The sequence below is a fragment of the Pteronotus mesoamericanus genome, unplaced genomic scaffold (genome assembly GCF_021234165.1).
Source record: "Pteronotus mesoamericanus isolate MK-2021 breed Mesoamerican mustached bat unplaced genomic scaffold, CSHL_Meso_final contig_116, whole genome shotgun sequence".
Taxonomy (NCBI): Eukaryota; Metazoa; Chordata; class Mammalia; order Chiroptera; family Mormoopidae; genus Pteronotus; species Pteronotus mesoamericanus.
Window position 1 is genome coordinate 1,909,716 of NW_026555027.1, and position 21,903 is coordinate 1,931,618.

At 49.0% G+C, this 21,903-nt stretch overlaps 1 protein-coding gene across 1 annotated transcript in view; it reads right to left on the bottom strand.

Moving 5' to 3' along the window:
- Nucleotides 1-21,903, bottom strand: part of SYNJ1 (synaptojanin 1) — a 72,582-nt gene that overhangs the window by 38,786 nt on the left and 11,893 nt on the right. Inside the window, exons 3-11 of the mRNA XM_054577875.1 lie at nucleotides 18,327-18,413; nucleotides 16,668-16,935; nucleotides 13,004-13,229; nucleotides 12,024-12,107; nucleotides 7,207-7,268; nucleotides 6,318-6,414; nucleotides 5,050-5,219; nucleotides 3,947-4,028; nucleotides 1,135-1,287 (exon numbers count right to left, since the gene is read on the bottom strand). Coding sequence (XP_054433850.1) covers nucleotides 1,135-1,287; nucleotides 3,947-4,028; nucleotides 5,050-5,219; nucleotides 6,318-6,414; nucleotides 7,207-7,268; nucleotides 12,024-12,107; nucleotides 13,004-13,229; nucleotides 16,668-16,935; nucleotides 18,327-18,413 — 1,229 coding nt within the window. The remainder of the gene's footprint in view (nucleotides 1-1,134; nucleotides 1,288-3,946; nucleotides 4,029-5,049; nucleotides 5,220-6,317; nucleotides 6,415-7,206; nucleotides 7,269-12,023; nucleotides 12,108-13,003; nucleotides 13,230-16,667; nucleotides 16,936-18,326; nucleotides 18,414-21,903) is intronic.

Genomic DNA, 21,903 nt, shown 5'->3' on the forward strand with positions numbered 1-21,903 from the left:
AAAAAGGGAAGAGAACATAAAAGAAGATTTTAAACAACAGTTGTAGGGAATCAGGTTTTAAGAGCAAGAATTATGTTCTTTATGTAAAAGAAATAAGTGAAAGTTTAACAATTTCAGGTTTTTAAAAACAGGGACCATTTAAGAAGAAAATGTTGTCGATGTTAATACATGTTATTTCCACAGGTCAAACAAAAGAAGCTTCCGCAAGCGAGCGGGCACCTCAGGGCATGGGCACGCCTTCCATCAAACACAGGAGAGGCGGGGCCTGGGGCCGGACAGGGGGTGAATGGTCTCCACAGAGTTTCTCGCTTGTTACAGGGGAGAAGCCGAATGAGAATACGGAAGCGGTAAATGTCCCTGTTCCTGTTCTGGAGTAATTGAGGAGCTGCAGAGACAGCTGGGGCCAGGAGCCTTCGCGAGTCAAGGCTATTGTCTGACATAATAAAAACACCCCAAGTGTTTTTATGCTTCCAAAGCCCCCCAGCGCGGGGCCGGACTCCCGCATGGGAGAGCGTCTTCCGATAATACCAGCCATTAAAAGGTAGTGATGAGGCACAGGGTTGTAATTAAGTCCGCATCTCACATTTTGATAGTCTCCTTTTCAAGGTGAGGTAAGTAAAAGAATAAAAACTTATTAATCAGGCCCTAACAATGTTGGGTTCATAGTCGGTGTTGCATGAACTGTCCACTATGGACTCGTCCGTCCAGCGTTTGTCACATGTCTATTAAATAGTAGGCACTATGCCAAGTGCTGGGGACCCAGCCAAATAAGATAGAACCCTTTACTAAAAAGACTATCATTTTGAAAAATCATGTTTATAATCAAATAAACAGTATAAAAAGTAAAACAAATATACAAGGGAAAAATCAGGAAAAAAGGTAAGCAATACATATGTAGGCCTAGTGGATTATCACTAAGTGATTATGTATCATTAACCAATCCCCCTCCCCAAACCTAGGGGAAACCTGCCTTCTGTTGACTCATGCGCACCAGGACAGAAGGAAGAGTTAAAGAGGAATAAAATATGGTGAGACAGAATTTCTGTTAATTTAAAAAAAAAAAAAAAAAAAGGCCCTTCGCAGGCTTCACGGGGTGAGGAGGGCGGGCCTCTCTACATGACGGGCAGCGCTCACCTTGGCCTTCCCTTCCAGAGCCCCGGTTCCAGCGTAGATCTTACTGATCGAGTCTCCGTTCACAGACCACATAGACCGGAACACTTCTTGGAAGCGAGTCACCAGCTGAGGCTTCTCAGCTAAGCCCAGAGCTTCCAGCTGTTTAGCTAGCATCTAAAACAACAGAAGAGAAACTTTTATAACTGTAGGAACACCCTCATTGTGACGTGACTTCTTTTCATTTCTGTTTTTGTTTATTGCCATTTGTCTCCCCTACGCCCTCTTTCCCCTCCGCCCCGCCCTGCGATCACTGCACGGCCGTCCACGCGCCGTGACTTTTTGAGGACCACGCGAGGTAAACTGAAAACCTGTACTTCCAGGACTACGTGGGGCTGGGCTCTGACATAACAGTTCACTGGGCTCATTGTGTCGTTTCCCACTATTTCATTTTGAAAGTAAACACCATATCGATATTCCATGTAGTAATACGAACATCTTTCTGGTTACGTGATAAAATTAATCTTATTAAAATATCCCTATAAATCATAGTACATTACGTTATTCACCTGAAAGAATGAATTACTCAACAGCATGCACAAGAGCAGAGGGAAAATATTTACCTAGTTTATCTAAATATATGCGTGCATGTGTAGAAGAGCCAAGTGTCTTTAATTTCTGGGTTTGGTTCTCTCCGTTTGGGTGGTAAGGTCAGGAGGTTACGGGGAACCAGGGCTGCCCTGAACTGTCACGGCCACACAAACCACCACCGGTGGCGAGTGCGAAAGGGGGCGCACGGAGCACGGCAGGCAGCCTGCACGCCCCCGTCACGGACAGCGGGGCCAGCGCGCAGGCCCGCGGCGGCTCTGGGCTTGGAATGAGCTTTGGGACTGGGCAGGGCCAGAGCAACGTGCGACCTTATCCAGCCTGCTCTCCTGCGTGGAATCCAGTCATACTGTGAGCCTCGAATTTTACTTCCCTCCTTCCTATTTGGGTTTTCTTTTACCTCATCTGTAAGTGTGGAGACTGCCCTTCATTGCTGAGGGATCAGAAACTCGGATCCTGTAAACCCCTAAGCCGGGTCCGGCTGCCCGGGGACGGGTGACAGAGCCGTCTCTGAGGCGTTGGGGGGGGTAGCGAAATAAGCCTCCAGAACCCCCTCCCCGCTGAGATGTGTCTCTGTCTTCAAGAAGCGGGGCAAAAACGCCCCAGCTGGTGCGGCTCCGTGGGCTGAGCGCCAGCCTACGAACCAAAGGGTCGCCGGTTCAATTCCTATTCTAGGGCACAGGCCTGGGGTGCGGGCCAGGTCCCCAGCAGGGGGTGTGCAAGAAGCAACCATACACGGATGTTTCTCTCCCCCTTTCTCCTTCCCTTCCCCTCTCTAAAAATAAATAATTAAAAAAAAAAGATATTGGGCAAAACTGGTTGTCACTACAAGTGTGTTTTGCCTACTTTACCAGTAATTTTGGTAACCATTTAACCAATTTCTATATGAGGGATGTGTAGAAGAGCTAAGTGTCTTTAATTTTTGGGTTTGGTTCTCTCCGTTTGGTAACTCCCAACAGTGGATGACCAGCTAAGTCGGATTCTGAAAACCAGGACCTGTTCATCATACTTTTAATGAAGACTTTCATGTCTTCTAGCAAGTTCACTCTCAGAAATCTAAGCAAATGCACTCGACCAGTTAAAGAGAACTGGAAACACCCAAGCCACGTGATAAACTCCATCCAAATGGCCAAAGCCTGCTTTCACTTTCCTTTTCTCTGTCATATTTTATAAATAAATTATAGTAATAGATCTCAATGACAGAGTTCAAAAGAGGCAAAACAGTAAGATATATTCAGTTACTTGAAAAAGACATTTCTTCAGTAGAGAACTCTATACATTGTAGCTTCATTTTTGAGAGAGAAGAACCCCCAGCTGCAGAATAACTAATTAACCAATATTCTGGTCAAATGTAAGATCATTAACTGGAGGAAATAAGAACATGCTATTGGGTTGGCCATAAAGTCCATTTAGTTTTTTTCCGTAAAAGACACATTTTTCATTTTCACCAGTAATTTTATTGATTTGGATCTTTGGAGTATGTCAGCTGTCTCCGGCATTGTATAATGCTGATCCTCCTCAATCAATGCCTCGATTTGATCGCTATCAACATCAACTGGTCTACCCAACCGTGGAGCATCATCCAGTGAGAAATCTCTAGCATGTAACTGTACAGACCACTTTTGACATGTTCAGTCACCGCACCTTCTCCATATAAATCTTTTTTGCATTACAGTTGCGTTTTTATCTTTCTTAAAATAATAAAGCATAATATGCTGAAAATGTTGCATATTTTCTCCCATCTTCAATATTAAAATGGCTACACAAACATTCACCAATTTTGATAGCTTTTTTTTAAACGCATGCTGATATGACAGCTGGTACAATACAACCTAATGAAATTGTTCTGAATGAAGTTAAAGACAGCTGAGCACTACTGGAGCCAGCTTATGGGGGAAACCGAAAGGACTTTTTGGCCAAACCCCCCCCCCCAACACTTCTAAAAGACAAGCAAAAGAGGCTACTATTGGAATAGCATGAACTGCAGGGGTTGTTTTAAAAGGGAAAGTTAAGAAATAATAGAGGGAAATAGTGACACAGGAGAGTATTGAGAGCAGGTAAGAGGAAACATTTAAATGACAAGGGATTTTGGAGGAAAAAAAAAAAAAGAAAAAAGAAAACCAGAAAAGAATGCCTTCAATGAAACCTGACCCTGTTTTGTAAACAGTCCTGAGAAGCCACCCCAGAGGCACTGAGGCACCGCGCCTGCGCCCCACCCCCCTGGCCCCACCTCCAGGCCCAGGAAGGCCTGCACGCTGTTGGTTCTGTCCAGACAGTCCAGGCAGTTTGTGCGCACGGTGCCACTCTGGCCCCTGCAACAGAGTCACCAAGTCAAACAGTTCGTTTGAATCAAAAACAACTGAAGTAAAACAAACTGAGAAAAATTAAGGTGATTAAAAGTTAGCACCCACATTCTTCCCTCAACTTTCTACTATTACAGTTTTCAAACATACAAGAAAAGATGCAAGAATGTTACAGTGAATATCCATACACCAACCAGATCCTACAACTGCTAATATTTTATACTATCTTCTTTATTATGCATCTACTACCTACGCATACACGCCCACTTTTTAAAATTAGGCCAGCAGTTAGGAGCTAAACACACATCCAGACTCAAAACACCATAGTTCTTTGCACATAAAAGATACCAAATTTTTAAGGAATGAATTTTAAAAATCTAAGATGTTATTTCTACTGATTGTCCTAGAAAATTTCTATAGCATCGATACTAAACACTGTACACTGAAAAAACAAAAAAATGTGAGCTTTGTTTATTGAAGTTTACCTCAATCTATGTTCTTAATTTCAGTCTTTCAATACTTTTCTCCTCGACTTGATATGCAAAAACTGCAGCTTTAAATTATACAAAAGCAGACAGCAGGCAACATCCTTTATTTCTATTGGCATTTGGCCATCCGTCCTTACGGAGGTCAGGAAACGTGAGAACCTCCGTGCTGAGGGAGCAGCGGGGCAGGCCCCTCGGCGGCCACGGCCACGCGGACCCCACAAGGACCCAGCCCAGACAGTTCCCAGGCACCTGCCTCAGCGGAGCCCGGGGGTGGGAACAGAGCCTGGCCCTGCAGGTGCTGTCACTGAGACGTGGGGGACTGAGGACACTGCCCGGCCCACAGCAGGTGCCCAGTAACATATTACTATGACTTCTTGAATTTTATAGGAAGAAAAATAAGCCTAAAATCGAGCACGATACAGAAAGATACTGTCATTATAAACTTTGACTTTAAAAAAGGAAATTTAAGAGTTCCACGTTAAGAATAGTTTTTAAATTACAGCAAAGTTCCAATTTAAAGAAATGAGAAAGAGCTGTCAAACCTTTGAACTTCACTTCCGTCGAAATGAAAAAATCCATAATCTAGAAACTTCTGGACTTGAGGTTTCAGAACACTATGTAACTTTTCTGCCTTTCCTCCTTTAACCATCTGATGATAGTCGAAATTCACCATCTGGACATCAGCGGCATGTTCAGAAGCTTTCAAATGACTCTGAAGTGAAAAGGCAAACACTCATCGTATGTTACCTGAACATGGTCCCGGCGCTGCGGGTCACAAGGGGAACCTGACACTCTAAACTGGGGCCCCGGCAGGGCTCCCCGCGAGCCCACTGATGTCGCGAAGCTCTCACCGATGCCGGCAGCGAGCAGGAAGCCCTCGGAACGTCTAAGGGCGCGCTTTTCCTCACCGCGCCTCCTCTCTCCGAGGAGAGTCGGTGGTGTCCTACCAGGGAACCTACAGAATATCCTCATCTGATTTAGAAAATGAAAGTATTTACAACCACTAGCACTTCATTTTTCACAATTCAAATTTAGTATCTGTTTATATCTATCATAGAATCTCAAAATGAAGTGACTTAAGACAAAGCCTATAAAAGATACGAAGTTCATTTTTTATATCTTAGTTCAAAACACACCAAATGTTTTAAAAATTTACCGTAAAGTCACTCTGTAAAGTATAATCTATTAAAAATGTTTATCGCACAAGGTTAAAACAAAATGGCCAAATAATTAATTCTGAAGTTCATTAGATTGAATTTAAGATGTTTCCTAACCATTTTGTTTATGCTTCTAATTCTATGCAACATCAGATTTATATCAATTATTGATTCAATAAGTGTTCATGAAGAATATTTTTTCTTGAGAGGTCAGAGGTTTGTTTGGGCTCCTTTTCACTTGAAACTCTCCGATCCGCCTCTCACCACGACGAGAAGGCCCCCTCCCGCCGGCAGCAAGGCGCCCTCGCGTCTCCCGGGTCTGAGGCAGCGCGGGCCGCCGGGCAGCGGCACCGGGTGCATGGAAGCGGGAGGAGGCTGCCTGTGGTCAGTCCACCAGTGACCGGGAACCTTTTTTTTGGTGGGGGGAGGTATCCCCACTCTCCACAACATAAATAAGCTCATTTTAGAAAAAAGTGTATATCGCCTCGAAAGCTTCCCAGAATCCCAATTTCAGCAGCATCGCCCTAAAGTGTTTCACAAGAGCCCCAAGAGCTCACGGCTCCGGCGAGCACCCAACCTCTCTCTAGGCAGTGATCCAGCCCCTGGGAGAGTGTGATCGCTCTACTATATTATTTTTTAAATACCATTCTTACCTGGAAGGCCTTACTTAGCATATGTTCACCTTCCTTAGATCCAAGCAAATTTATTATTATTTGTTTACCATATAAATTCTTAAGTGTCCTAAAATGCCTATTAAAGAAAGAAAGAAAATAAGCAAATGTCAAGTGATGAGCTAACTTTTTTCCCAATAAACAAGAATCCATTATTATTCAGAATTTACATTGCAGTACTTTAAACACATAGAACTGGCAAAACTGAATACAAATTCATTCCATGTGGTTTCAAAAACTCTGAATTTATGGGAGTTCAGTGAATGCAAGCTCCTCTCTGCCTGTCAACGCTGAGGCCCCGCTGTGCCAAAGCTGTGGGGTCCGCCAGCCCCTCCCCTCTCTGGGGGCGCAGAGCACAAGCCGCCCGCCTGGCTGGGCAGGCGGCCGGGGCCGAGGGCGGGGCCGTGGCCCACACGCGAGGGCGCCGCACCCCTGTGGGTGCTGAACACAGTACAGCTGAAATATCACTTAGACGGGCAACCAACATACAAAGGGGATACTGATAAGGCGGTGTCAATTTTCCTGCTCTTTTTGGTGCTGATGTTTGAAATCCAGTGTACATTTTACCCTTAGAGCACATCTCGCATTGGACCAGGTAGCTTCCAGCACTCAGCAGCTCCACGTGGCTGGCGGCTGCAGTGCTGGGCGCCACCCGTGGAGGCAGACTGAAGGCTGGGCCCGAGACCCACATGCCTAGGCTGCCCCCGCTGGAAGTCCTAACACTAGGGGCCCCTGTGTTCCAATCAGACTAGGACTCAGAAATGTCACTTAGAGCCAAAAGAGGTAAAGTGAATAGGTAAATACAATTAAACTAGTCTCACTGCTTAGCAATGTCAAAACTTAGAGCACTATGTAAAAATAATAGTCTTACCTGTCAAAAGCAGGTGCATTGGCTTCAAATCCCCTCGACATACGGACGCGGTGAGACCCCACCTAGGACAAGAACAGTATGCTTAGTCACACCAAAGGCCAACATGCGGGTGAAAGATAAATCATTATTTACAACACACGATAACCCATTTGCTGAGCTGAACACACAGTAGTCATATAATTATCATTTATGAAACATCCTCTTAAAAAAACAAGTTCTAGGAATTTCTTTTCCCTTTTACTTTTTAAAATGCAACCTCATAAAAAGAGCTAGCAGTTAGACCATTATGAAATACTTGTAAACAGAAAGTTTTATTCATTAAAAGATATTTTTAAAAGTGCTTTCATATATGATACCTTGTTTAAACTCAAACTACATGCCCTGTGTAAGTCAACAGATACTACTGCCATTTGTGAAATAAAAAGACAAATACAGCCAAGTGAAATAACTTGTCCTCTTAGGTCAACACCCCTAATTCCAAAAAGGATCCCCAAAGCCCTCCTCCTCCAAGCTGTCTGCAGGCGCAGTGTCTACGTCGTCTTTTCCTCTGCTCTGCTAAATGCCCCATTCTCTCCCTGACCCAAAGGCGTGACAAGCCCAAGTGTCGTCTCTGGGAAGAGAGACTTCCCCATGTCCGTCTCACGGCCGCACAGCCAGGGCAAGAGCAGAGTTCGCAGAATCAGAAATTCGGGCGAAGAGAGTGAAACAAGACGGAAAATACCTAACTACTGTGTTTCTTCCGTTTAATAGTTCGAGTGGCAGAGATGAGGCGGCACTGAGAGAGATGCTACAAAGAAACAGAAAAGGGGACCAGACCATTTCTCCGACCTTCACTTTTAAACGCTTCCCTCTGCGACTCTGGTCCCCCAGGATCTACCCTTGCTAACCTGTCAACAAGGTGACTTTCAAGGGGGCATGGGAGGAGAGGAGCCAAGTCGGCTGTGCAGTCTGACAAATAAAGCCAGACAATGCGCCCTAACACACTCATCCAAACCCAGCGGTGAACAACTGTGCTACCCTCCATTCGCGTTCTCCCTTCTGCGCTGCTAAGGGGGACAAGCTAATGACTCTGTCTTGATCAAACGGCACCTTCTCTCTTTAGTACTTTCCAAATAAGAAATTGATTAGACTCATGTCACACCTATATTCAATTTCATTTTATACTGCTTAACAGTCTGTATACAATTTCAAACTTTGAGAGGCATGTGCCCTAGAGCATTAAGCATCCAGCACAGTTCAGCAGAAGCCAATACTTTTCTTCGGTGTGAGCTCAGGCAATTGCCTAGAATTCTATAAAAATCCAAGATTCAGCATTTTATTTATTAGTATTTATTTTGCACAGTCCTCCCAGCTGTCAAGAGGTGATAAAATAGGAGCTCCTAGTTGTGCAGGTACGGCTGGGGGTGTTCCCGCCACTCTGCCCCACCCCCACCCCCACACACCACTCGTTCCGTTGCTCTTACAGCGATGCATTGGTGGGCCAGGCTGTGTTTCATTATTCAGGGTTAAAGAAACCAATTCCACAATAAAAAATTGTTATGTCAATTGTGATAAAAGTAGCACTCCATAAAGTTGTAAGGCTTTAAATAACCATAAATTTACCCAATTGAAAAAAAGTTGCATCAACAATATTTTTAGGAAACCATTTATTTGGGTGATATGAAACATCATTTTCCACCATTATTGTTTCATGCTCACATACCTCTGAAATTTGACCAAAAATTCAGTGTGCAACACTACACCGAGCACAGAGCTCATGATTTACCCTGTTTTAAGGTTAATACAAGTTATAATACAATGTAACAAACAGTATGTCAGAGCAATACTATATACATTATAAATGCTAAACAACTTCAGAGAAAAAACTTGTAAGTAAAACGAGTGAGTTGCCACTCAGGACAAATGGCACAGCACCTCAGGCTAAGGCGCACGGACGCGGCGCCCCCCCCCCGCCCGCCCACGCCAGGGCCTGGCCGCTCAGACGGCACGGCCCTTCCCGGGGCACCGCCCGTCTTGGCGTTCTCGCAGCCCAGGCCGCACGCCTCCTCCAGAATAACGCGCACTGGAAGGTTTCAAGGATTTAACGACGAGCTCAGTGCGGAGTGGAGACTGGAACTCTCTCAATGCAGCCTGAGGGGGCTCCCGAAGGGCAGCGGACCTGACCCTGGGGCGCGGAGGGTCCCTGCTAGGGAAGAGCAAGGCGTGGGGTTGGCCAGGCAGAGGAAGCCATACAAGAAAGCAGTGGCTGCCCGGTCTGATGGGGAGAAGAGAACGCAGAGAAGAACTGCGGTGAGCCAGGGGGAGAACGCCGGGGAGGGTCTTCAGGGCAGGCAGGCACGGGGCCCCCCGGGGGTCAGAGCGGCAGAACGAGCGGGAGAAAGCCGGGGGGGGGGGGGCTGGGTGTCCCGGGGCTGCCTCGCCCGCTCAGGGCGGCTGCTTCCAGGCCGTGGGAGCGGCAGCCTGTGTGGCGGAAGTTCTCCACGTGGCTGGAAGGCAACGTGGTTCAAAATGCAGATTGCTGACCCCATCTAAGAGGTCCTGTTTCAGCCATGGGAAGGCAGAGTCATAAATCAGCATTTTTAAATCATGTTAAGATGATTCTTTTATTATCTTTTAATTAAAAAAACGCATAGGAATTAATCACGGAGGCTGAGAGGCAAGACGAGGGACACGCCCAGGAGCCCCTGTGCCTGGCTGCGGACGGGGGCTCCTCCCTGGCAACCTGACCTGAAGGGTCCCCTGACATACTTAATTCCAGGCCCCAGAAGCCACAGGGCACCTAATAACCGCTTACGGCCACTCTGAGTCAAGAGTTCTTGACTGTCTTCTAAGAGAAAGTTAATTTTTTAAACTTAGGTATTTTTATTTTTAAAAATCAGTATCTGTTTTTCAGGTTTTAACATCCATGATATATTTTCATCCCTCTCTTACCTCCTCTTTTAGAGTAGTGGGGGAAATGACAAAGATGCTCATGAAACTAACCCATTCCTGTTTAAAGAGAGGCCGACCTGCAAAACCGCGGAGCTGCCTCACTGGGAATCACTGATCCAGCCCTGACCCAACCCCTGCCCGCTCCACGGCAACAGGCCGGCCCAGCGGCCGTGAAGCAGATTTGCCGCACTGTCTTGATGTCTCAAAAATTACTTTCTCTATCAAGAAAGGCACAATTTAAAATCTGAAGTTTCCAGCCCCTAATCACCTGGCAGGAGGCAAGCAGGCTCTGGCTGCGCGGCAGGGCAGGCGGCAGAGCCCAGAGGAAGCAGGAGGGAGCCCCGCCCAGGGAGGGTCCAGCCTTACTGAGAGGGCCACGGTGGCCCCGAGCTTCCTGACGGGCGACCAAGGGCAGCCGAACAGGGGCCTCCAAGCGGGCCGGGCGTCAGGCTCTCGTCCCCAGCCTGCCTCCAAAGCCCCAGCGAGCCCTAAAACAGACATCCCAACAGCCGTCCTTCTCTGACCATGGAAGCACGGAAGGAAGGGGTGCAGGCATGGGATTCTCTCCACGAGAGGCCTGGGAGAGACCCAGCTACGAGGCTGCCACCATCTGCCAAAGACAGAGCCCACCCACGCCAGAGCAGGCCTGGCAGGACTCCAGAGTGCCGGCCCCGCGACACAGGGGTTCACGCTTGTTCGCTGGGCTGTCTGCAATAAGCGGCATTACCGAAAAGGGGCGAGCGCTCCGCAGCGGCCCCCACAGCAACCACCCTACGATGGAAGGGAGATCCAGGCCAGGCTGCTGCCTGTCCATTTTCTCAGTACTACAGACTGAAGCACAGAAGTTACTAGGCAGTATTTATTAGATGCCTAAAATGAACGTAACTGACACTTGAGGGACCAACGGATTTTTTATAAAAATAAAATGCAAAATCATACTATTATGGGCAATCCAATATTACGACCTTACATTAGAAATCTTATGCCCTGGCTGGAGTGGCTCAGTCAGTTGGAGCGGGGTCCCACAGACCGAAAGGTCGCGGGTCCGGTCAGGGCGCACGCCCAGGTTATGGACTCGCTCCCCCATCGGGGTGCATACGAGAAGGCAACCAGTTTCTCCCTCACATCGATGTTTCTTTCTCTCTCTGTCTTCCTCTCTCTCTAAAAGCAATGAAAAAGGGCCCTCAGATGAGGATATAAAAAAGCCCCTTATATTTAGACACTTACATCAACAAAGGAAGTTTAAAAAGATCACGAAGAAAGCCAGAGAACACATTAAAGATGGGAGGCCACTGCAAACACAAAGTGAAACTTCAGCAGCAGCAGACACATTATTGACGACGGCGGCAGTGACCTCTCACACAGCGCGGCGCCCGTGGGCCGGGCTCCGGCCTGAGCACTCCCTGTTCCGCCCGTACAGGAACCCTAAGACAGAGGCGCCAAGACAGAGCATCCCCGTCACAGGCAAGAAGGCTGAGGCCCTGAAGCATTAAATCTCTTGCCCGACGTCACACAGCAGTGGTAGTAGAGGGAAAATCCACGCTGAGAAGTCTTTGTTGTAACTACTAGATTTTCCCACCTATGGAGATGAAGTTGTTAGATACTGAGCGAGCACACATGGAAACACTCTGAAAAGCAATGCAGTATGAAAACATCAAATTTTTAATATTAAACACAGCAGCTGAATTTCTATAGATATTTGAAATAATGTTACAGGAAAATATATCTAAGATAAATTGTAAGGACTCTGTACTTACTCCTCTTTTATGATTCTAGCTAATATCAGATTGAGTAACAGAACTATCCAGTGAACTAATAACAATCCTGAAAACTTAAAAAATATGGAAATTTTCAAGAGGGAAACAAAAACAATGTCACACACCTACCTGCAACCCTGGTTGCTCCCAGAACAATGGAACAGATCCCCGGATTTGTATGAAGGAAGAAACAGAGTCATCTAAGTACACAACCTACAGAGAAAAACAGTGTATAAAATATGTCCACAGACAAAGCTGTTCTCTCTACATCAACACACAAACTGACTAACATCTACTGCACGCTAGTTACATCTTCTGATCCATCTCTCATATAAACGCCATCCTAAAAAAAAGTCCAAAACAGGCTACTGGGTAAGTTTGATTTTTCCAACCAGTGAAACTCCTATGCATACAAGGTGGGGTAAAAGTAGGTTTATAGTTGTTCATATGGAAAATAATACAGTAATTGATAAATAATAATACAAGTATAAACTCTGTGTTTTGCAAACTCACAACTATAAACCTACTTTTACCCAACCCTGTACTAACCAGGAAAACATTAAAAAGTATAAGATTCACAACTTTTAAAAAGAATTCCTTTTAAATTTCAACATTTTATACACATACCTCCCCATTTTCACCTAAATTTTTTGTTTAGCATTTTATATTTTTAAAATTAACTTGAAGATCTGAGTTGGGCTGAAGGCATGGGTTAAATTTACAGTTACATAGTTTCATAGCCAAAAATATCCTAACTTTTAATTTTAGATGGTACACATATCTACATGGAAGAGTTAGGATTGGCTTAATTTCACAGAAAACCGCTTTTCTCACGTTGTCTGCTCCATACACGAGGATTTTGGACTCAACGCCGCAGCGTGGGCACTGGCCCGCCAGGCCGATGGACGGGCGCCCGCGCTCAGCGGGAGCCGCACCCAGCGAGGGCGCTTACGGTGGCCTTTCTGAACACCAGCACGCGGCCGGGGGCAACCATAAGCCAACATCGCAGGTGTCAAAAATGGGCTCTGAACCAATTACAGCCTGTTACTCCATCACTCTCTGCGCCTCTCACCCCACGCGTGGCCTCGGCGACGCAACGCGCTGCGCACCTGCTCTGTTTCCACAAAGTTGGCGACGTGCCCGTCGTCGTTGGTCCCGCGGACGTTGAACCGGGTCCCGGCCCGCTCGCAGCTCAGCCGGGAGATGAGGCAGGCCTTCGCCTGCTTGTGGGCGGCGTAGATGGTCCTGATCTCCACTCCGCCGCACATGAGGCGCAGCAGCCAGTCCTCGCAGCGCACCCCGTAGTGCTTGAGGTGCAGGTGCAGGGACTGATTCCTAACGGCAGAAGCGCACGCTGCGTTAGCCCACGGCGCCCAGAGAGCCCCGCGCAAGTTCCGAGGCGGGGCCCCTAGAACCCCAAGCTCATGCCACTTTATTCAAGGGCACCAACGTCAGGCCCACTCACTGATACATGCTGTGCTAGGCAGCGCAGGGCCGGGCTGTGGACCGAGGTCCCTGGGCAGGGGCCTGCGGGCCACGGGAAAGCAGCACATCCTTCATGCTGTATCCATGCCCCGTTTCTCTCGTCTTTTTAAACAATGTATTTATAACCGGCTTTTCCAAAAAGAATTTCATACACATGTCCCCATCCCCACCCCACTTTATAAAGCTCTACTTTCAAGGCCTGACTTTTATAAGGCTCTATTTTAATTCATTTAAATTTAAACAGCTAGGCAGGCTAGTGACTACTGTTTTTGTTTTTTTCTTTAAATTTATCCTCACCTGGGGACTTTTTTCCCCATTGCTCTTAGAGAGAGAGGGAGAGAAGCATCATTTGGTTGCCTCCCATACATGCCCAAACCTGGGATCATACACACCTGGACCAGGGATCAACCTGCAACCTGGGTTTGTGCCCTGACTGGGAACTGAACCCACAACCCTTTCGTAATGGGACGACGCTCCAGCCAACAGAGCCACGCTGGCGAGGGCGTGCCCTCTGTTCTAATGCACGCCTGTTTCCCAGCATCCTGGGGAAAAGATGGGGCCTGGTTTCCACACTTGTTCAGAGCAGGAAGTTTCATTCACACAAACATGCTGATGTGAAAGGCAGCACACGCGCAAAAACGGAGTCCCAGTTGCTGACGCAGGGCCAGGGGTTGGAGCCCTGCCAGGCTGGCCACCTTCTTGTCCCGCTGACCCCTCCTTGGAGACCCCCAAGGAGCCCGTGGAAGCTCCTAACCCACGTGCCACCGAGGAAAACAGACTGCTGTGCAGGGAAACGTCCTCCCTGGTATTTTCCGATAACAAGGGGCCTCGCTCACAAAAGTGGCTCCCCCGTGACGGAAGCGTGGCCCTGTGGTTTATAACCCTCCCACTGTACTAGGTAGAAGTCTCCCCTCAGTGCTCCGCACCGTCTCGCTGTCTGAAAGGGATATCAAAAGCAAGGGCATCGCCTGAAGCTCAGAGTCACTGCTGTCCGTGACGCCCCGCAGGACTGCTAAGGCAGCAGGGCCCACGCCCCTCCGGGACCCGGGCGGCAGGCAAACGAGGCAGAGGCTGGCCGTGGGCAGCTCTGGCAGACCCGCTCCGCTGCCCTTCTCGTCGCCAAGAACGCTCCAGGGAGTCCGTCAGCGTGGGCTCCACTGCCAGAGCAGCAGTGACTCCGATGGCCGTCACCTGTGTTAAAAACGTGACGCCGGGTTCCTTGCTTCGCTGTCGTCTACAGTGACTGAGGCAGAGCTGAGGGCGAGAGAGACTCCGTGCATCCAGAGAGCCCGGGGAGGCCCGTGTGCCAGCAGAGGAGTGGGGGACCTGCTGGCCCCGCTGAGACAGGGTGTGGGACCCTACGCGTTCTTTCAGGCGGATTCTCCCTCCACAGTCAGTTTCCAGTTCTCTTTGCTGTGAATGTACCGCTGTTTTAATTCTATTTAAACTTAGAAACAACTGCAATGGCAGCAGCTTCCACTCTCCAGTGGAGTAAAACGACCAGGATCTTGATAGGTACATGCCATCCTCCGGCTACAAAACTGACTTGGCTGCATCCTGGAAAATATTGCTACTGAGCTGCAGGGAATGTGTGATGAACATGAATTCTTAAAGCTTTCATTTGTCTATGGCTCAAGAATGCCAGTCCTTACCCAAACTGTAAAAAGTGTCAAACTCGCCTTTGCTGTTTGAGCTTCCCTTTGCTCAAGCTGTCTCCTGCTGGGCAAACCCTTCAATCTGTGATCTAAAGTAACCTTTCACTGAATAAAAAGATAAATGAATTGTTGCTGATTAAATTTAGCAAATGTGCTTGATTGCTGATCAATGCATCTGCACCTGCTTGGACTTCTAATATGGAAGGAAAAGTTTTCTGTCTCAGCCCAGGCCTGTGCAGCTCAGTGGGTTGGGCGTTGTTCCACAAAGTGAAAGGTCTTGGGTTCGATCTCCAGTCAGGGAACATGCCTGGGTTGTGGTTCGGTCCCCGGTTGGGGCGTGCACAAGAGGCAACCAACTGATGTTTCTCTCGTATCAATGTTTCTTTCCCTCTCTATTGTTCTCCCTTCCCCTCTGTCTAAAGTCAATAAGCATGTCCTTATTGGAGGATAAAAAAAGTTTTCTCTCTTCATCGAAGGAGCCTGAGATAGAATGAACAGGAGAAAGTAAGGACAGCTGCCCTAGGCCCAGCTGCAACTCCGTTCTTTACCTTTCCCGGGGCTCCGATGTCTTCTCCATCAGAAAAACACAGGCTGACGTGAGCACCCAGGTTCCGCCCCCCGCCCCCCCGCCCCCCATCTCCCCTTTCCTCCCTCTCTGCTGGGTGGGCTCCGAGTCTAGGCCTCCGCTCCGCCCTCCCCGCTCCCCCAGGGCACTGCTCTGCGCCAGGGAACTTCCATGTGGGCGACAAGGTGGCACAGCTCTCGCTCTGAAGTCAGCCTCTCTCCCAGGGTGGTGGCTGACCTTGAGCCTCAGACACCCAAGGCAAGTGGGTCCAGCCTGAGTGTGCCGTCGGGGACCAGATGGGCCGCAGGGCAGGCAAGGGAGGGGAAGGGTGCAGGAGGGGACCCTGGACTGAACTGCTGAGGGAGGCCCAGAGCAGAGCCCTGGACTGTGGCCTTGTAACAGATGTAACCACACAGTCACGTAATCCGTGTGTGCCGTTGAGAGAAGGAAGGCGGCACTGACGCCGGCTGCTGGCGAGAGAAAAGCACGCAAACCCGGCTCCGCTCCGGTGCCGTGGTCAGACGAGGGGCGCGCATGTGCTCCCAGCCGCGCGCCCGCAGCCCCTGTGCGCGATGATCGCGAGCGAGTCGTGGTTTTGCCGACTCGAGCCTTATTTATGGCAGCGCAAACTTCACCCCAGCAGGCTGTCCCCTCACAGCCTGCTGAGTCAAGGCCATCTACTGAGGGCAACTAAAGTTAAACATAACCGGGGAATGTTGGCTTAGAAAGGCGATATGGTCGGGGACAAGATCTCAAAACTAAGAGAAAATAGGAATAACGCAATTCTGTTACAACTAATGCACTGCTGATTTCAAAATGGAGATTTTGAAATACATTTCTGACATGAAACGTCGTTGAGATCAAGGAAAGCAAACGGGTTTCTCGTCACTGACAACCTCCACCACGTGACCGGCGGACGCCTGCCCTGCGGAGGGCCTGGCGCAGCACAGAGCATGCAGCTGTGCTCAACCAGCAAGGCCGTGCTGTCTCGGGACAGAACTGCTGAGCCCGCCATGTCCCACTTCACCAGGCTGTGGCAACAACGGGGAAAAGGCCACACGGACTCACCAGAAAAACCTGTTGTCAGTCGTCTGCTCTTGCATGCTGCGATGTGCATTGAGACTCAGATCTAAACTGACCCCAGATGCAGACCATGCAAAATAAAAGTTTCCTGAATTCAAAACTTTCCGCACTTCTGAAATGCGATCCTCATCTGAAGAGTCCATTCGTAGCGATATAAATTCAGTGGCGGTAACTCGGAAAACTTCAGACTCTTGAATTTTTCCAACAGACATGCATCCAGTGACTAGGACCAGATAATGTAACATGGTGTCACCTGCAAAAGTCAAAGATGTATCTAAGTGGATGAAAAGTTCCAATATTTCTCAAGCTATTCAAAATTTCTTCCAGCTGACTTCTCTTGTCTCCAGGTTTTTAAATCTGATGTCGTGGGTATTTTACTCACCATGGACGTGTTTATGTTCACAACTAGATTTTGGCAAAAGTTGAAGAAATCCTTGTTTAAATACATTTAGAGTAACAAAGCATTTAAACACTAACAGAACAATCTCATATTTATGAAATTGTGCCTCTACTTAATCTGAGGGTGTACAAAGTTTATCACATTTTAAAAATGCGCTGCCATCCCTGCCTTTGCTCCGTGACTGTTGGGAAGTTCAGGAAAGACCATGAATGTGAGAGTTCTTGGTAACCAGTCACACAGAAAAAGCAGGGTTAAACGTGGGCTGCTGCTGCTGCTATGGGGGCAAAGAATACACGGTAACAACTTTTAAAGAAATTTCATTTACAAAAAATTTCAGAGAGACTTTTGCCCAGAATCCTGTGAGGTCAGCAAGGCGGCGGAAGGCGGTGCTGTGAGCGCGGGCCTCGCCGAGGCGGACGCCACCTGAGGCGCGGCCCTGGTGACACAGCCACGGCGAGGCGCTCCTGTGCCCTGGAGCACAAGGAGTCCCCGGCCCGGAGGGCCACCTACACAACGCTAGTTCCACACCCGGGCACGTGACAGCCTCGCGGCAAACGGCAAACCCCCACTTCACAGGCTGGCGCTCCTCCGAGGAGGGTCCCCCGACTGCCACGGGCTCACAGGGAGAACAGGCGCGTGTTCCAGAGCGGAAAGCCGCCGCGTCGTGCGGCTGAGCTGTTTCCCAGAGCACGACGCCGTCAGCGACGGAGGCCACTGCGGGCCGGCCCCGCAGCGCGGGCTCCCCGGCTCCTCACAGGCCTCTAAGGAGGCAGCTCGCCGAGCAGCACCGGCAGTTGGGCCACACTCGCCACACCGCCACAGACGGTCCCACTGGTGATCCAGAAGCTCCTCTGCCACCCACCGTGACAGTAAGTGGCAAAGGCAGACTCAAACTGAGGCCTTCTGAACACAAACGAGGTGTCTTCCCCACGACACGCCAGGGAAACCAGCGTGGCTCCCACTGAGACGTCTTTTCCCGGATGCACCGAGGCAACAGGCTAGGTGGGCGACCTGCGCCCCCGACCCCACGCGGCACCGCCTCCGGGGCTCAGGGCCACGGGCCGGCTGTCACCCTGCCCTTTTGGTCAACAAGCGTTATCCCAAGATTAGCTTAATCGAGGTTTAAAAGATGTCACCACACTTACAGGTCACATAAGGAGCGTTAAATTATTTTCTCTTGCAAATCCTTAGAATTACAAAACAGAAATAAAAAATAAATTAATCATGTTGAGTAATAAACTCACCAAGATTTAACCGTAGAACACCGAGGAGCCCATACGCGTCCAGCACTTTGGAGTATGTACCCTTGATTGCCTCTTTTTCTGCAGAAGCTACAAAAAAAGTTTTAGGGTAAGAAATATGACCTGAAGAATCAGATTCTATTTAGCTATAAAGTCAGAGTTTTAACCAAAAATTTCTAAATCTAAATCTGATATTATTAACAAATATAATGCATATTTTCTCAAGCTAGTAATTTAATTGTTCTTCCCAAAGAGTTAACCAATGTTCTAGCACGGTCTACTAATCCAGCCTTTCCCACTGGTCTGAAGTGCTATTACCTTTAATAATACTGATGCTTTGGGGTTGTGTTTGGATTTCCTTTCCTCCCCCACTGACCTGTTTGACCGTTCTTACTGCTAGGAACTCACTGCTCTGATATCCCTCACAGGATAACACCAGCTCCTTAACGAGGGACCTTTTAGAATCTGGCCTCAACACACTCTTTCTATTTCGTTTTCCATCACAGGCCCCCACCCCCTTGTACCCTGGGCGCAGCCACACAACACTCGCTATTGCCCGAAGACGCACTTGTACGTTTCTGCGCCCTTGTGCAGCGATCTAGCCTCCTGCCTGCAAGGCGCGGCCCGGTCTCTGCTTCTGGGCACAATTCTATTCACCAGATAAAGACTCAGGCAGAACGTTATTTCTAGAAGACTTTCTTTACTTCCCCAGCTCGGCTCTTTCGCAGAGCTCCCTCTTCACGTCAGCGAAGCGCTTTCTGCATCCTCATCGCCTGCCCTTCCCAGCAGCCAGCCTGTCCCTACAGGTAGGAAACCCCGACCTCCTCATCTCGCTTTCATTCTCGATGCCTAGGCTGAGGCTTGACACGCAGAAGACTGACCAAACATTTAAACAATGAAAGCTAATGAATACACATTTTAGCACAGGAACAGGAAGCCTTGATTTATTTCTTCTGCAGTAAAATTAATGTTATCTTGCTGATGAATATAACCGATAGAGTAATTTCCCTAGGGCACACTATTGTGGTTGTTCTAGTAAGAAAAAAAAACCAACACAAATTCTGAAACACAAAAGGAAAAATCTTCCTAGTTCTTACAAATACACTTACCAAAAATTTGACAAAGAACCAAAGAAATACAAACCACGGCTAGCGTCTCAGCGGACAACGGTAAGTCGCACCTGCTAGAGTTTACACACCCACAAAGGCAGGGACCCCTGCTCGCTCTGCCCCCTCCGTCCAAGTTCTTCCCTTCCCCACCCCCCACGCACCCCCAACCCCGCCGACCGGGCCCCCCCGCCCCCCCACCGCCCTCATCCCTCTGGGCACAGAAGAGGCTGCAGCGGGCGGCTGCCCGCAGCCCAGCAGCACAGAGCGTGCGGCCGGCCACTGCCTGGCCACTCAACGGCCCACAGAAGCACCCTCTGCTCGCCCGCCGCTCCTCAGTCCTCCGCGTGGAGAGCAGTCCCTTTGCCCCGAGGCTCTGCTCCGGAGTCTCCAGCTCATCCCTTTCCCTGCCTGCGGCACCTCTCTCAGCCCACCCACCCGGAAGCCCCCTGCCCAGCTGTCCTGCTCCCGTGTCCCAACGGGTTGTGCTCTGCTGTTTGGTGGCATGGGCTGAGACTAAGTGACACAACTCCTCTCTCCATTAGCTGATACTTCCACAACTTCCCGGCCTGTTCATCGTGAAGGCAGGCCTTCAGCTTTCTCACGCCGTGTGGGCGTACGGAGTGGGGCTGTTTCACCCGGCCGTTCCTTACGGGCATCTGTTTCCTTCTGCGTTCCCGTAGTTCCTTTATTATGATTACTACGACACCGTATGTTTATAGAACAGTTACTGCTAAGGTTCAGTGACAAGCCACAAGAATATAAAACGTCACAACATAAATGTTAATTATATTTTATAAAGGATTGTCTACCCCTAAAATGTTAGGAGACTTGTTACATCTCTGATGATTGAAAACATGCCTCCCAGGGCAAATATCATTCCAGAGTTTGACAGGTTTCATGTAATGTGTATTTAAATGCCATCGCTAATGCAGTAATCTAGACGTTACTAGATGAGTCAGTTTCAGCAGCGATCAACATTTGGGTTCAAATACCAGCAGCTGGTACTACTAGTTAGAAAGGAAATATATTTTTAATATTAAATTGTCACCTTCCCTTAGAAAACAAAAAAATTACTTTATAACTTAAATTACCGTGCAACAAAATGTTCTCTCTTCCAATACGGCATAGCAGTTGCCTTTTTACTGGCTGCGCTCCAAATGTATGACTAGGTCATGTCTTGCCGGCCCGAGGAAGACCTGCCTGTCAGGCTGTCGCCAGAGTGAAACAGGCACACATATGCCAGGCTGCCTGGGGGCCTCCATCCGCTGCGCCACCCTGAGGCTCAGGCACAGGAAGGTCGCAGGGCGCACACTCTCAGATCGAGCCCGCTGATGGAAGGGCAAGGAGCTGACCTGTCCCCGGGGCGCCATCTTCCCAGCCAGGGCTTTTCCCCTCCAAACAGCGCGCCGTTTTTAGAGTGGGCGACGATGCTTCGGCCGAGGCGCGTGTCCGGGTTGTTTCTGGGGTGAGGGTGGCACTCACCGGCGCCGGGTTTGGTGTTTTTCACGCCATCACTCCATTTTCACAACAACCCCATGAGCAAAATGACTACTCCCACTTGGCATGTGAGGAAGCTAAACTTAGAGAGGCCACGAACTTTACCTAAACACCTTCAGATCAGATGCAGGTTTGCGAAGAGCTCACTCGGGCCGCCCCACACCTCCCCGCGGCTCCCCCCTCCCGTGTCCCCTCTGGAGGACCCCCTGGCCGTCTCCCCACAGCTACCCTCCCTTCAACGCCCAGCTCCAGTGCCGCTTCCCTCCAGCCGCTGCCGGGCACCCGGCTGGAGCTGCAGCTCGCTCTCCGGTCCGGTCTGTGCCACAGGCCCTGGCGTGCTCATGGCCCCGGAAACCACATCCCATTTCTTCATGTTTCTTCACGACTGAAGGCAGACTAACCTACGTTTCCTATTTCAGCTGCAGGAGTTTAATGAAAATAGAAGCTATAGAGATGGCCTATTTATAGATGATAGAGAACACTCCAGAGTATGAACATATCCACTGTCCTCGACCGAAGCCCAACAGACTGACTGTCGTCTCCCGTGGCGGCAGACACCCATCTTGGCTGCCGCGGCTCATTGTTCCAGCTCTGTCCTAAGACATGGCCGCGACTCAGCGCTGCTGGCGCTTCCCCTCCCCTCTCAGATGAGCACTCAGGGCCAACAGGGAAGCCTAAGATCAGACCACGGAAATGCAGGTGAAAACAGAATCACACCCCTACTTCCTGATTTTCCTGACTTGTCTCTACTGTGGAGGCTTAGGAAACAGTAGCTGTCAGGTGGCGGCCACACCTGCGTCACCCGCGCCATCTGAACGGCAGGAAGCAAACCTAACTGCCTGCTGAGACCGTCAGATCATCTAAAAGCTATTTGTCATTTAACTTAAACGGTATTCTGAGGATGAAATTCAAATGTGAATTTCTCAAGCTTCTGACGAATTACAACTCAAACTAAATAAGAAGCTACGCAATGG